This window comes from Melozone crissalis, unplaced genomic scaffold (genome assembly GCF_028551555.1).
Source record: "Melozone crissalis strain CALT ecotype California unplaced genomic scaffold, PUWL_Pcris_2 ptg000005l_1, whole genome shotgun sequence".
Lineage (NCBI taxonomy): Eukaryota > Metazoa > Chordata > Aves > Passeriformes > Passerellidae > Melozone > Melozone crissalis.
This window is the reverse complement of record NW_026535783.1, coordinates 54,749,392-54,764,273: the sequence shown is the minus strand read 5'-3', so window position 1 is coordinate 54,764,273 and position 14,882 is coordinate 54,749,392. Positions and strand designations below refer to the sequence as shown.

General features: G+C 35.0%; 1 protein-coding gene across 1 annotated transcript in view; it reads right to left on the bottom strand.

Moving 5' to 3' along the window:
• Positions 1–13,857, bottom strand: part of ADAMTS6 (ADAM metallopeptidase with thrombospondin type 1 motif 6) — a 135,369-nt gene extending 121,512 nt beyond the window's left edge. The window contains exons 1-3 of the mRNA XM_054284174.1: positions 13,753–13,857; positions 12,672–13,036; positions 5,186–5,354 (exon numbers count right to left, since the gene is read on the bottom strand). Coding sequence (XP_054140149.1) covers positions 5,186–5,354; positions 12,672–13,036; positions 13,753–13,849 — 631 coding nt within the window. The 5' untranslated portion in view covers positions 13,850–13,857. The remainder of the gene's footprint in view (positions 1–5,185; positions 5,355–12,671; positions 13,037–13,752) is intronic.
• Between the last annotated feature and the right edge of the window lie 1,025 nt (positions 13,858–14,882).

Here is a 14,882-nt window from a genome sequence, read left to right as displayed (position 1 = left end):
GGAACCAAAACAATTAAAACACTTAAGAGGGAGTCACTAGTAAAACTCATTCAAATGCAGCTGGTTTGTGTTCAGATTGCTGGATTATGTTGAGATATCTCCAAGTTTCTAGCAAATAAGTCTTTCTTGAGGCAAAGAAAAATTAAATTTCTTTCTTTTCTAAATTATTTTTAACTAACTTGTATATTGGAAAGGCAAATTTGAGCACCAATAATCTCAACTCCCCTTAAATTTGAATTAGCATGATAAAGCAAAAATCCTCTCTTAGTATGTCTGCTTTTGCACGTTCATGTTATTATTAAAGATTCATTATAATTAACCACAAGAACACGTCAGAATTTTAAAAATAAGAACAAGACAGCTGTAACCTGTGGAAGAAAAATACTAGAAACCAAAAATTCAAAATAATTATAAAAGTTATCTAATTACTAAGGACTAAACATGCTCATAACACACTAAAAAGCTTTTTCCCTCCAGCAAAAGTCTGTAATTTTTAGGCGAATAGGCTTACATGCCTAAAATGAATAAATTTTCACTTCAGAAACTTATATTTTATCTACCTTGTGAATTAACTGTAATAGAAAGTTTTAAATGGTCTGACATGGGATACTTGACATAGTCATTTCAACACAAATTTCAGTTTAAATATGTTGATTTTTGGGTTTTTTTCAGGTAAATATATAGAAAAATATTTCTTGTGTGCAAGAGATAAATTATTAAAAATCCAAAGAGCTGTAATTATCAGCAAAACAAACATTACAAGATGACTTTGAATTCTAATTCCTGTCCTCAGACAAAAATTGAATCCATCCTTCCCTACAAAGGAAGGGAAGGATGGATTCAATTTTTTGGCTTTTTTAGTGTGTATCATATAGTCCTTTTCCACAAGAGCCAGCAAAGATCTCAAGCTAAAATTTAGCAAAGTATATTGTTAGTCTGGTTTTATCCAAATAGGATCTCAACATATCTAAGTTATTCTTGGTATTTACAGATGAGCACAACAACATTAATAGATATATTTATAGCTGTCTGAACAGGACTGCTCAAATGAGTATTTTCTTGCATCATTACTTCTACTAAAACAGGGTCAGCTAAGGATGAATAGAGACAGAAACAGTACCTCCCATAAAAAACCAATGCTTTATGCAAGTCAGCTAAGCACACTGATTTCAAAGAGAAAAACTACACCACAAAGAATGTACGTTCAGGTCAAAACCAAGAATACAAACCTTCAGCATTCCTACTGTTGCACTGTTTCGTAATTTTTGAGGCTATGGTATTGGCTCTAAAAGGCGCATATTTTAGAAAAGTCAAAAAATTTGAGTAAACCTGGTAGTTATAAAAACACCAGTAACAAAATGGTCCTCATTCTCCAATGGTTATAATTAATTCTAAAAAAATCCTGTACAGAGTATTAAAGCCCAGTTTGGATTCTATAATGACTACTAAGCTTTCTCCTGGTTTTCACCTCTATTCTAGAAAATTCAAAGTTGCTTGAATTGTTCAAAGACTTTCATCACACTTATTTGTATTGGAAATGTCTGGAATTCTCTCTGACAGCTACTGTAATAAATTTTTTTAAAATTCATTCTTTTTCAAATAACAAATGCTGATAGTTTCTGATGCTCTTGGAGTGCTAGAAGTATTTTAGAAAGTACTGCTTCCACATTAATTCGACATTTGCACTCAAAATTTATGCAAACTATTCCAAAGATTTAAAACCTACTGATTTCAAACATAAAACTTTCAGAGAAAAAAAAAATATTTTGGAATCATCATCATACTATCTTTCAAACAAAGGTCTCAGAGGGCTCCATAAGAACAACCATATCTCATTTTCTTATCAGATGAGAAGCTTAGGCTTCAGCTGATCTCAAAATTGTATAACTGCTAAAATATATCAATAAATAAAGATATACGATTTATTTAGTGAAAATAGTTATGTGGCAACTTACATCATTCTTTCAACACATAAGTTAAAAAAGAAAAAAATTAAGCTCCACTAACATTGAACATAATTATAAGGAAGTAAAAAAAGGCAAAAATAAATGGAAAAATAAAGAAAAAAACCACAGAAAAATAATATAATTGATCCCAAAATAATTATTGCAGAAATGTGGAATTCAGTTTTACACTGCAACTGAAAAGAAATCCAAACCCATGTAAACATGGAGTTCACAACTACTGTACACAAGTTTCCCTAAGTCAGTCATCTAAGACATTGGGTGGTGGTCAAGGTAGAAAGAAAGAAGCACAAATGGAAAAATATCCTAAAATGTAATAGCAAACATGTTAAATGCAACTATGAAAATATTTCGAAACAAAACATTATGCTGGGTTTTTTTCTAAATATTTTAGCACCATTATTTCATGTTTTTAACAAGCTTTTATTCCATATTTTAGAATATACCAACTGTAAAGTCTGACATGAGTGAAATCACTACATAAATCAAAAAAATAGGACATAGGACAACTATCCAGAAATGATCTCTCACTCTGCAGCTTTCATATGAGAATTTTTGTTGTTTCTCAATCCTATACAAATACAGCATATTGCAAGATAATCCAGTGATCTCAAACCCCACTGAAGCAATTGGAATTTGGTAGTGGAAAACCTCTTACCAAGGCCTTAGTGATTTGAGCTATATTTAATAAAACATAATTAATTGGTGACAATATATCATGAAACACAAATTCAACATTTTATATTTTGAACATTTTTATGTTTAAATGCTTCAAATCTAATTTAAATTATGAAAATGTATCCTGTGCTCTCATCTGATTCTTCATGCCTCTCCAATTCTCCTCTTGTATTACCTACCACAATTCTACCATTGATTATAAAGTGGCCCATCACTTACTGATCCGAATCAATTCTGATCATGCTTTCACCAAATTCTGTACTCCACCTTCTATTCTATTATTGTCATTCTTCGCAGAAAGGTCAGAAACTACACTCCCCTTGTCTCTATCAACACTTCAAAATCCTGACTATTTCCCTGATGGAGAAGAAGTAGAAAATAAACTAGGTTACAGTAGGGGAAACTTGACAAACAATGAATAGTGGCACAGTTTCTCAAGCAGATTCCTCCCTGCATAGAGTGCTAGGAAAACTGTTCTGAAGGTAAAGTCAAAATCAGTCTCCAGACAAAATAAATCATATACTGCCAAAACGTACTTACAGCTTTGTGACGTTCGCATTTTAAAAGACAAAATTGGACTATTCAAAACTTCCAAAACCAGTCAAATTCCCTAAACATCACTGAACACCTGGATTTAATCCTTGGGTGTGAAAGCTGCAATACTGAAAATTAATATTTGACTTTATTTTTTAGCCTTTTTTTTAGTTATTTCAGGATGCTTTGTATGCTATTTCCCTTTAAGATAAAGCTGCAACAGTGGTCAGAAAATGAGTTTAAAAGGCTTTGGTACCCATGAGGGTAAAACAGAACATCGTCTGGAAAAGCAAGACCTTGCAATCTTGGCAGAGAGTGAATTTTTTTGGACATTTTAATGGAGTGGAATTAGTGTACAGAACAACGGGAAAAGGAGAAACTGAGATGAATTAGCATCATAATATTCTCAGGCTTGTAAAAAGCAATACTTTAGTACTTCAATAATTAAGGACTTCAGGCTATGAAAGGTGAGGCAATCCACAGGAGCTTCCAAGAAAAAAGGTACCATCAGTTATACTAAGTAATAAATGCTAAATATTATACCATGTTTTACAAAAAATGCAGGCAAGATGTATACCTCTGATCAACCTATGATCTATGTAACAGATACGACCAGAATAACTGAACACAACCTGACAAAAGCAGCTGCCTCTGCTTCATGGCTTGCAGGAGAATGACTTCTAAGCATTACTCTAGAAGATAAGACCCAACAGAAGCCAAGATCCTTTCTTTTTGTAGGGATATAATAATGGTAAAAATTACATGTCCCTACATTTCAAAACCTTCCACTTATTTCAAGCGGCTTAAGTGAGAGCTCTCCCAGTAAAATGAACATATCCTAGTACCCCTATTTCACAATCAGTTAGCAGGCAGTAACATTTAAGAGATTTGTTTTGCAATACTCTAAGCATGTATATTGAATAATGCTCTCAAACTAAAACAGAAGTTACACACATGAAGTCTGACATTCCATAAACACAATTAACAGAAACTCTCAAAAAAAAGCCATCTCCCAAGAATGGATCTTGCAGACAATCTGTACTGTAAGCTTAGACAGCTGGTGCCACTAAACATTATAAACTCCAAAAGAAGCTAAAATAAATTACATCAATGAACAATTATCTTATTTTATTTTAAGATTAGTTATTGTCAGTCTGCCCGATGCACTGAATCTCATGGAATACAACTGCTTGATTGAACTTTTGAGAATGATTGAACTTTTAAGAATAAGCTATTACTGAAATATAAACAATTGACAAGGTTAAAACATTTTTCCAGCATGTTAAAAAATTACTTTTGTGGTTTAAAAAAAATTGTCAGATTTACTCCATGCTGTCTTCAAGAAGTTAGTGTTCAGTTTAATCAAGGGTTATGTCAGAGTACTCAAAACCTGTATCTATAGAGGTTAAAACTACTTTACAAAGAAAATACCTCTCCATCAAAACTATATAATCCTGCCTGTAAGGCACAGGTAAATCACATACTTGACTATAATGGAATAATGTCAACCAACTGGACCAAAAACAAGTACCAAAACACTATAAACCTCTGTAAACAAGAAAAGATATGGACTCAGTTCCAAATGTATTGATAATCATAATGCTGACATATTTATTGCATATCAAGTTTCTTCAAATGAGATTGGACACATACTAAACACTGAGCTGTAACATGCAGTCATTCAAGCATGCTTTCCTGCTGGGAAGTGAAGTACATTTATTCACATTTTGCAGATGCCTGTGCTCATTTCTACCACTGTACACAATATAGGCATTAAACAAGACTTATTCCTGCTGTCTTAGTTTTTGAAATACACTATATTCTCAATCGGAATCTGAAAAAAAAAGAAAAAAAAATCAAAACTACTTTTCAACAAGACATTACATCACCCAAAATGAATATTCTCATAGCTACACTCTTCACTATGTCTTAAATGTGAAACAAGCAAGACCTTAAAATACATCTCAAATTACCATTTTTTAAAAGGAATGACACTCATTCTTGTTTACCTGAGACTCCACAGTGACTGTGATCATAGAGGTGCTGCTGGTGCATGGTAGATTTTTTGTATATAACATGAGGATGACCATTCTCATAATTATAGTTACTAGAATCTTCTGTTATATTTCTTAAAGGCTCAATAAAATATTCATCATCTTCTGTAGCAATGACTCCATGCTTAAAGAAGCAAATAAGAAAACAAAAGCTTACAATAGACAATATGGAACTACTATCACAAAATTTAGCTTTAAAAAACATTCTCTGTGGAGAAATCCACAGCTGGAAGCTAATACATAAAACAGTGCATGAGCCAGCTCTCGTCTGCTGATTTAGTATGAGCAGAGTAGGTGCCTATAAACAATACAGTGAGAAAAAATAAAACTATCATTGTCCTATTTGTGGAGAACTTTCACCTTTTTTTGGTAGATGCAGTTAAAAAAACAGGAGATAGTCTCAGAATATTACAAATAATCTCTTCACCGAGATGTTCTGAAATGACGTGATTGATATTCATTAAAAATTCAATAAACCCAATATGGTATAAATGGCAAGTCCAATATCCCTCTGTGATGCCACACTGCTAGATGCTTAAAGCCAAATACTTTATCAAAGACAAACACGAGGAAGGATTAATTTTAGAACACATATTCAAAGAAATCATTTTTATTTTACATCCAGACACAACCCCAAAACTGAGCTAGTTAACAGAAATCAAATTATTTATATTAACTTAAGTTACACTGTCTACAAAGCATTTATTCCATAAAAACTGTTGCCATAAATCTAGCAAACAAGAGCTGTGGCAGACTGTACTAGACCTCATTCTCCATAACAAATGAATATTGTTTTTGCTCATACTGCAGTGCAGAATAGTAGATATTCTATTCTCATAACTTTCACATTTGTGAACTTAGCTTCTTCCAAACAGGAAATGGTTTATGGAAGAAAAGGGAGACTTCAGGCCAACTATGCAATTTCCTGAACCTTCAGCAATTAAAACTGAACTTTAGCAGAAAATCCAGGTTTTGGATCCTTTCAGATATAGAAATATTGGGGAATAAGCCCGGACAGACTCTACACCAATGTTCACTAAATAAAAAATTCTGATACCCCAGATGTAGAAAATTCTGAATGTACAGACTTTTTACACAGGGAAGAGCTACCCATCAGACAGAAGCCTGGAAGCAGGAACTCCTACATTCATATCCTGACTTGATGAATCACAAATTTTTACCACACCTTTTATCTGTGAAACAAATACTACACATGAATCTTTTTTAAAGACCTCTATGATCGGTCTTAAGACCACTTGTTCCGTATCTGCTCTAAAAATCCTAAAGCTGTTTTCAAATATCAGAGTTTGTCTTTTTACTCTTGGTCAAAGCTCTTGTCCTGTTACTGTTTTGTACATAAAATGCCTACAGTTCTTTACTTCTGAAACAACATATAAAACTTACAAAATAAAAAATCCTATGCAATACATCAGAAACAAGGTTTTTCCAAATAGAACTCTATTATAAATGGTGAAAATATATGTATGAACAGACTGCAGCTTTCAATTACTCCTTCCTTATATTGTGAATGCAAAAATAAGCATTTCTCTTCAGCGGTATTTTTCATTATGAACTCAATTATTAACTCAGAAGGCAACATCAGGGTCTAAATTCACCTGGAAGATGCCAGTATCAAATTCCTCTTACAATGCCTTCTTGTAACTTGAAGTCTAGGATTTTACTAGAAAACAAATCATTTACTGGTATACTGCTGCTTAAACAGTATTGAAAATATAAAACAAATTGTAACTGGGCTTGCCAGATGTGCAGAAAGAACCTTGACAGTTTGGACTGCATCCAGTCTGCATGTCAGACATCTGGGTTCAAGTGAATCCTGAGCCATTGTAAGCTCTGGTATTATGTTCCCACAGGAAGAGAGTCCTGTGGAGCGGTTCAGACCATCAGGCTGTCTGCCTCATGCCAAGCCTGAGAAGACAGAGATACCATCCAATCAGTGGCACTGTCTCTGAGACACAGTGGGTCCTAACTTAAATTCCTCCACAGCATACATCCTTCCTGTCTGTACTCAAGTCCAACCATGTTTGCAAATCTAAGCATAAATGAGATTATTATATCAGATACTGAAACTAAGTGGCAAGACTACCTCAACAGAACTAAGTTAATTAAAATAGCATAAACTCTTAATTGCAGCACTAATTCTCTACACAAATCGCATATTTGCTCCTGCAAATAACTAAAGAATATCTGCAAACAATGGTCACAGTTCCTTCAGGTACCAGCTGTGACAATGGTAATGACAGCATCACCACTTTTTCCAATGCCTAGCTGATATCTGATGTCATTTGCCCAAATGCTAGGGTGCTTAAGAAAAGACATTTCAATAACACTTTGTTAAGGAAATACAAATAAATTTTAACATAGAACTATAAGGAGGAAGTGAAAACATTTGTGGTCAGTTGCTGCAGTCAGACAAGTGATTCAATTAGCACTGGAAATACAACAACCCTGCATATGCCCTTCCCAAATGGCTGCTTAGGTAGACCATTTTAAGCCTAACAGTATTTTTGCTTGCAAACAAAATTCTTCCAGTCCTAAATTAATGCAACCAGTCTTGATGAATCACCGTGATTCAACAGTGAAATGACTGATTTTTAAGAAGCACTCTAAATACTGCAACTAAAAAGTACCTTGGTGATGGCCAGCATATCTTCTAAGTTTCCAAAAATTCATTTGGCTAGAGATAGTGGCATTGTTTATGTATTCAGAAAGCCTTATTAATACATAGTGGGAAGTATACTATTATATCCAAATCAACATTCTAAATACCAGCTTTGATTTATAATCCACTATCTGAGGAAAACAAAACTTCATTTGAAAAAGGAGCTTGAAATAATGCCCATTTAAAGCATTAAATAATATGAATTAATAAAATGAATTAATTTTAATTTTCTTTTAAAGTGTTGCTATTGTATTTTAAGAGTTCATAAATTAAACTTCTGCTCCAAAGCATCAAAAAAATCATTAAGACATAAGAATTAGCAGAAAAGGTTTTGACATAATACCATGGATATAAGAAACAAGCTGAATGCACCAAGTATGTTACTACAAGGAACATTCCCAAGATTATTATCTAAAACAGATTGTTTGAGGTCCTGTGTTATCCAATCTCACTACAGACTGCCAACTCATGCTAAAATATACAAGGTCTGGTTCCAGCAGTTTGACATGCTCAGACAAATCTGTGAATCCACATGGAGTTCCCCTGAATTTGTGAAAAAGAATCTTTCTCTGTCAGGCTGTCCAGCCAGGGCCTTAACCTCCTTCAGATGGGGGACATCCATCAGTTGCAAAAACAAACTGAATTATGGGGGACAAGTAAGCACGTGCCTCTTCCACACAGCACTATAGTTTCACAGTTTTTCCATACCTTGAATCTCTTTAGGCTTTATGTTTATCCATCTCGAATATAAAGTACTAGTAATGGAAACTTCTGAAAACAAGTCAGTGTTGTTCAGTATGTCAACAGCTGGCTATACTACCGAGGAAGATTGCATTAACTTACTGCGCTCTCAAAGATGAAAAAATTAGTGATCTGGCCTGAGACAGCACATCATGGAATCTAACAAAAACTTAAAACCTTATAACTAGGAGAGGGACAGTTTGTATATCATTGTCTAAATACTGATGTACTGCAAAAACATATGAGTATCAAAGATAGCCTTAAAGACCCTGATGCAGAATTATTTCACATACAGTCAAAAATATCACAGTATACGTAAACTATGATCTACAAAAGTAGATGCATTCTTTAGAGTAAAAATGGCTTTCAAATGAACTAACTCTTAAGAAAAATATTAGTAATTTATAAATATATGTATTTAGGAATAAACGAAGCAAACATTAAGTATTCCAGCAAAATAATTCCCCACTGAAAAAGTAAGCTCATGCTCTTAATCTACAGTCACCTACCTGCTTCTTCTTTATCATTTCTGTTTGAATGGAGATAACTGTGCTGTCCAGCACAAACACTATGCAATGCGTGAACTTCACATACATGGAAATACTGCATGTTTTAAATTAACCATTTACTTGGGACCACAGTAGCCTCAGAATAGTTCCTACTACAGACCTTTTCAGCCCAAAATTATAAAATTTTCTACCATGCAAAACTTGTTTGAGCACTCAGTTAAGAGCTTTGACACATGGCAGAAGACAAAGATGAGTCAAAATACAAAGTCTGGGTTTTGCTTGATTCCATTACTGAAGGCTCCAGAATTCCTCTGAGATTTGCTCCTCCCAAAGTCAGTCCATGGAGTCCTCCCAAACTCCATTCCCCCAAGGCGAAGTTTCTCTCTCCAGCTATTCTACCACCATTTCTTTTCCTCTTTCCTTCAGTATGAAATAGTCAGCTTAGAAAATGCCTCAGTCTGCTGCCTTGTATCCAACATCCAAACTCTCTAAAATGCTGTTTGTTGTAGGCTCTTTCATGATGCGCCCAACCTACAATCCACCCACAAGTGTAGCATCCACTACAGTAAACATGAGCTTGGAAGCCAGCAAGCTTGTGGACAAGACCTTCAATTTCCTCACATGAATGCTCCCTGATTATAGAGCTTTACTCACAACTTCAGACAATTTATACCACATCCAGGACCCAGCAGATGGAAGCTGCTGGACTGAAACTTCAGTAAGTAGCAGCCTGTAACTCTAGGGCACTTGGTAATGAGAAATATAGAGGGAGAGGCTGAAACAAGAAACAGTGATAGGAAAATCAACTGACTGCTTGTCACTTTTATTATAATGAAACTGCGAGAAAGCCCTCCTCACATTTATCTCAAATGTAAGTGTTCTTCAAAGACATACAACATATGTTATTTAAATCATGTTCTCACATAACCACTCTGAATAACTAATAAGAATAATTCAAGACATTCACTAAGGGGAAGAAATTTAACCTATTTGTCAACAGTGAAACCTAACAGGACAACCAAAGTAAATATATTGCATACATTTTGTTTGTGAGCAACATTCGCTATTAAATACTACTTACTCCCGGCAGAAGAGACAAAGAGTTAAACTTACAATGACTGGCTTTAATACAGATGTTAATCAAGGACTATTAGACTATGATTGGCAGTCATTAACAGACCGGCAATCAAACTGGAAAATACAACAAATGCCTTAAGTACAATGCATTCTGAGCTATTGCTAACTCTAAAACAAGTAATATTGTCTTCAATGTTCACTGCCAATTGCCTTATTAAACATGTTCTAATCAGCAGCTGTATAACAAAACATTCATTAGTACAATCATCATTTAAAAATAACTTTGTGATACATTTATCTGAATGGAGTGGTAACTAATGGAGTTTCCATACAGTAGAGCATGGTACCAAGTCAAGACTACTGCTGCACCCTCTGCTGGATTTATGTCTCTGAGATAGAGCCATGTGTCATCCTGCTGATGTTTCTGGAGCAACACAGGAGCCTCACAAGCTTGTGACCAAATCTTCCTAAGAGATGCAGTGCACACCTGATACGTGAAGTCCCGAGTAAAGAGGCATGACCATGAAGAATATGTGTGCCCAAAGACTAGATTAAAGCTGCCTTAACACCTGGAAGACACACATAAGGACTGACAACAACCACAGCCACTGATGATAATGATTTAAGCGGGAAACACTCTACACAGAAGTTAACTTACAAAGACAAAGCTAAAACATACTGACACCTAGAACCACAGGCAGCCTCACTCCAGCAAAATGGACAGCCTGGGGGCAAAGGGAAAACATGCAAAATGTCACCTCAGGGTGTTGGGCACAAAAGAAAAAAAAAAAACCCAAAGATTCTGCTTCCTCATGACATCTTCCATGCTTATCAGAACAAAAGAAGTGCCATAAGGAGCAACAGATGGGAAAAGACGACGGGAAAATACAGGCTTTTTTGTGCTTCATCCCACCTTTATTTTCCTACCATGAAAGGAAAACAAGAGCCAGCTATGGCAAAGGCAGGAGTTCTTGGCTCACTCCCTTAAGCCAAGGTAAAATTGAAACTGAAATGGGATCACCATGGCACTTATTGCAGTCTCCACGGGGACCAACTAGTCTGTGCAGCAATTAGCATAAAGAGGCTTGCAGCCTCCTTTAAAGAAATGAGTCCTGAAAGAAAGGGCTTTGTCTCCATCATATTTTGAGCTGAAAAGAACTCAAGCAAAGACAGAGCATACTTAGCTTTGAAGCCTAAATGTGACCAGAACTGTGACCAGAAAAAAATGCTGTTAGATGGAAACTGCAATCAATAAATTCAGACTGATCTGTTATAAGTCTACATCAACCAAACTGTATTACCACATTCAATGGAACATCATTTTAACTCCATCTCTTTGAAAGTGTTCACTTAGCGCTGGAAATCCCCATTAAATACTTTTCTTCAGGAACACTCTGAAATGGCATATCACAAGTAGTTAGGTGTAATGCAACCTGTTTGGGTCTGGAACAGCTGGTTTTTGAAAGTAACATTTCAAGAAGCATTGTTCAATAGTGCTTCCAAGGACAAATGGGAATTAGTCTAGCAAGTCTGTGTAATTTTTTTTTTTTGAACAGCAATTAGCTAGATCACCTATCCTTAACAAGGCCGACCAGCATTCTACCATAATAAAAACCAGAATGAGAAACTGTAATATGTATGTGTATTTTTACTACAGAAAACACTGGTTCTTGATTTAATGTTTCAGAGTCATGCCTTTCTATTTTAGTATTTTTTACTCAATAGCCTGCTTTTTTACTTTTTTGTGTTCATTTTCTAATTTCTTTTTCCATGCATGTACTATTGTCATGTGATCACAAGATCACGAGTAGGAGAAGAGATGAGAATAAATTAGGTAAGAACTTCTAATTCTACTTCTAAATGCAAAAATTTATGATCTGTAAACAAAATCTTTCTGGTAAAGTAATTATATAATTGTTTTCTAATGCTGTTACTTGCTAAAGACTTCTCACATTTTGAATTCACAGCAATGATGATGTCTACACCAAGCAATTCCTCTTCTTGTACCTACTTAGTTTTTAAACCCAAATACTCAAAGTGGGTGTTCAGTGCAATCAACATCTCCCTGCGGAGATTCAGTACCCTGGAGGATCCAGTGTTTCCTCCCCCCTGCCCCTTGAGCTTGGAAGGCTCTTATAACTGTAAAGATCTCATCATAGACATAGTCCTGCAACCCTAGCATGGACACTATGAACACTACAGAGGTTGCCTGCTAGAAGACTGCAGAATTGAGTCTCAGTACTTATATTAAGCTTGAGAAACTAACACCTACTTTTCCCCAGGACTTAGATCAGGTTTTAGGGGGTTTCTACACTTTCCCATCTACTTGCTTCCCACAGGGACTCAAAAAACTGCAAGATACACCAATTTAACTCTTCTGTAATTGAAAAGGGACAAGCGCACTATTATACTATAACATGTAATAATGACTTACCAGACCATTGCAGTTGCTTAAGGCCACTTTAGTTGTACTGTGTTGGTCTTGCAAATATCCTGTGTAATGACAGTGGTCTAAGAAATCATGCTTCCATTGCGGTCCATCTTTCCCCCAGTACTCTACTGTAAAATGTCTGGACACCAAATCTGTGTTGAGAGTCAGGTTTAAATGAAAGTGCTTGCCATAGGCAGAAAGTTTAAAAAATAATTTAGATGCTGCCAGTTCTTGGTCATAAGGGTCTGTGCTCCTCCTCCTTCTTGAGGGTTTAGGATTTTTCACAGTAAAGCTGAGGAAGGCTCCATTTTGGTCAACCCTTATTGGGATTGTTAGTTGGTAGTGTTCAAGGTAAGACAGGAATTCCTCTTTGTAATCAATCACAAGGTAAGACAGTCCATGGAGTGGGCATAGAAGAGAAGAAAATATAACAGGAAACAAAAAGTAGCATAAACATAGACCATTTTTGGGTAAATTTCATCACTCTCATGAGTAAAAGTCACCTTCAGGTAAGTGCACAATGCAGCATTTTACTAAATAAAATAAAACATTATTTTCTTTCTTTGTAAGTCAAGAAAATGTGTTTGATTTCCTATTAATTTGCTTATCACTTTGGAAATAGAAAAGCTATTTAATACCTATCTTTTCCTCTTGACCAAAATATGTAAATAATTTGGGCTAACTTAAGAAGGGCATATTTTTCCCAGTGCTACCATTCAAAGACAAAAGCTATAAAATCCACTTGCAAGAATACAAACAGTAGTAATGAAAAGGATTACATTGTAAAAACAAGATTAGATTCTTACTTCCTAGTCTAAAAGCATGTTAATTTTATCATGGCAAGTCTCTCAAATATTATCAAGTACATTTTACGAGATTTAATTTGCAAGGCTTTCCTACAGCTAAAAGTAGACAGAGAGAAATTAGAACAAGGAAATTTTATCTGTATGACAATTAATCATGATAAAACTAAGAGCAGAGCCCAGATGAGCTCATTAATTATATAAACACGGTTTAGAAAATATTACACAAATACAATGCAAAAATACACGCTTCTTGCCAACTACAGAGATCAGACCCCTACCTTGAGAACTGTATGAAAGCCTGCTGTTACTGAGAAATTCCGATGAAACCATGACTAGGCTCAAAATCCATGTCCACGTCTTCCAAAAAATTTCCATAATTTAGAAAAAACAGAAAAGTTCTTTTTTTCTTTCTCCTTGGAGAGCTACCTGTGTGCTATAGAGTTAACTTCACTCCAGAATCGCACCATAACAGGTATATTTATTTTATGCCGCTTTCAAATTAACTATAGGATGTTCCACTTTCTGGACAGGTACTTTCTTCTATAGCTGCAGTCATTTTCTCAATTCAAAGCAAGTGTTTGTAAGATTCCTTAAGATATGAGACAGATGTTAGATTGGATAGTTACTGAAATTGTTCCATTTCTTTTCCTGAAAAACAGAAGAATATGAGTCAAGGCAAATTCTTTCTATTAAAATAGATCTATGCTGCAAAATATTAGGCCATGAGTGAATTACGTAGAGCAATATTTTGAAATAATATTCAGTATCAGTTTTACGGTCACATCCAAGGTCACAATCTTACAGAAAGAAAAAGAGAAAAAGAGTTACGATTAACCTTGAAAAGCAGATCCATACAGCCTATGATGCACTTATTAACTTCATGTTATTTTTATGAATTCTTACACCTATTTAGTGTTTCTCATAGCTCAAATATTGTGTTCAGACTTATTCCATCTATAACCAATGCTACACACTCATTTATTTCAACTGCTAATAACACATCCCAATATACTGGTAGGTAAAGGAAGAACCTGGAAAGGAATCCAGAGTAGTTATCTGATCTTTCTGAAACATGTATTTTGTTATTACTAGGGCTAGGGTTCTGCTACTGCAGGCAGAATTCCCATTCACTTAGATAGGAATGCTGTGTGTTAGAATACTAAAGAACAAATTTCAGTATCTAAAGCTATTCATCATACACATTCTAATATTTCAAATATTTGTTGTCAGGGGTTTTTTTCATTTACAACACTATTGCAATAATAGTCTTTATTTTACTAGAGCTACAGCTCTAGATGCAGCCGGGGATTAAACGGAAGATCCGTGCAGTCAACTAACAATCCAGTACCATGGGATACCAAACTATGTGTTGTGTCAGCTGGTACTCATCAGTCAACTTAAACACTCT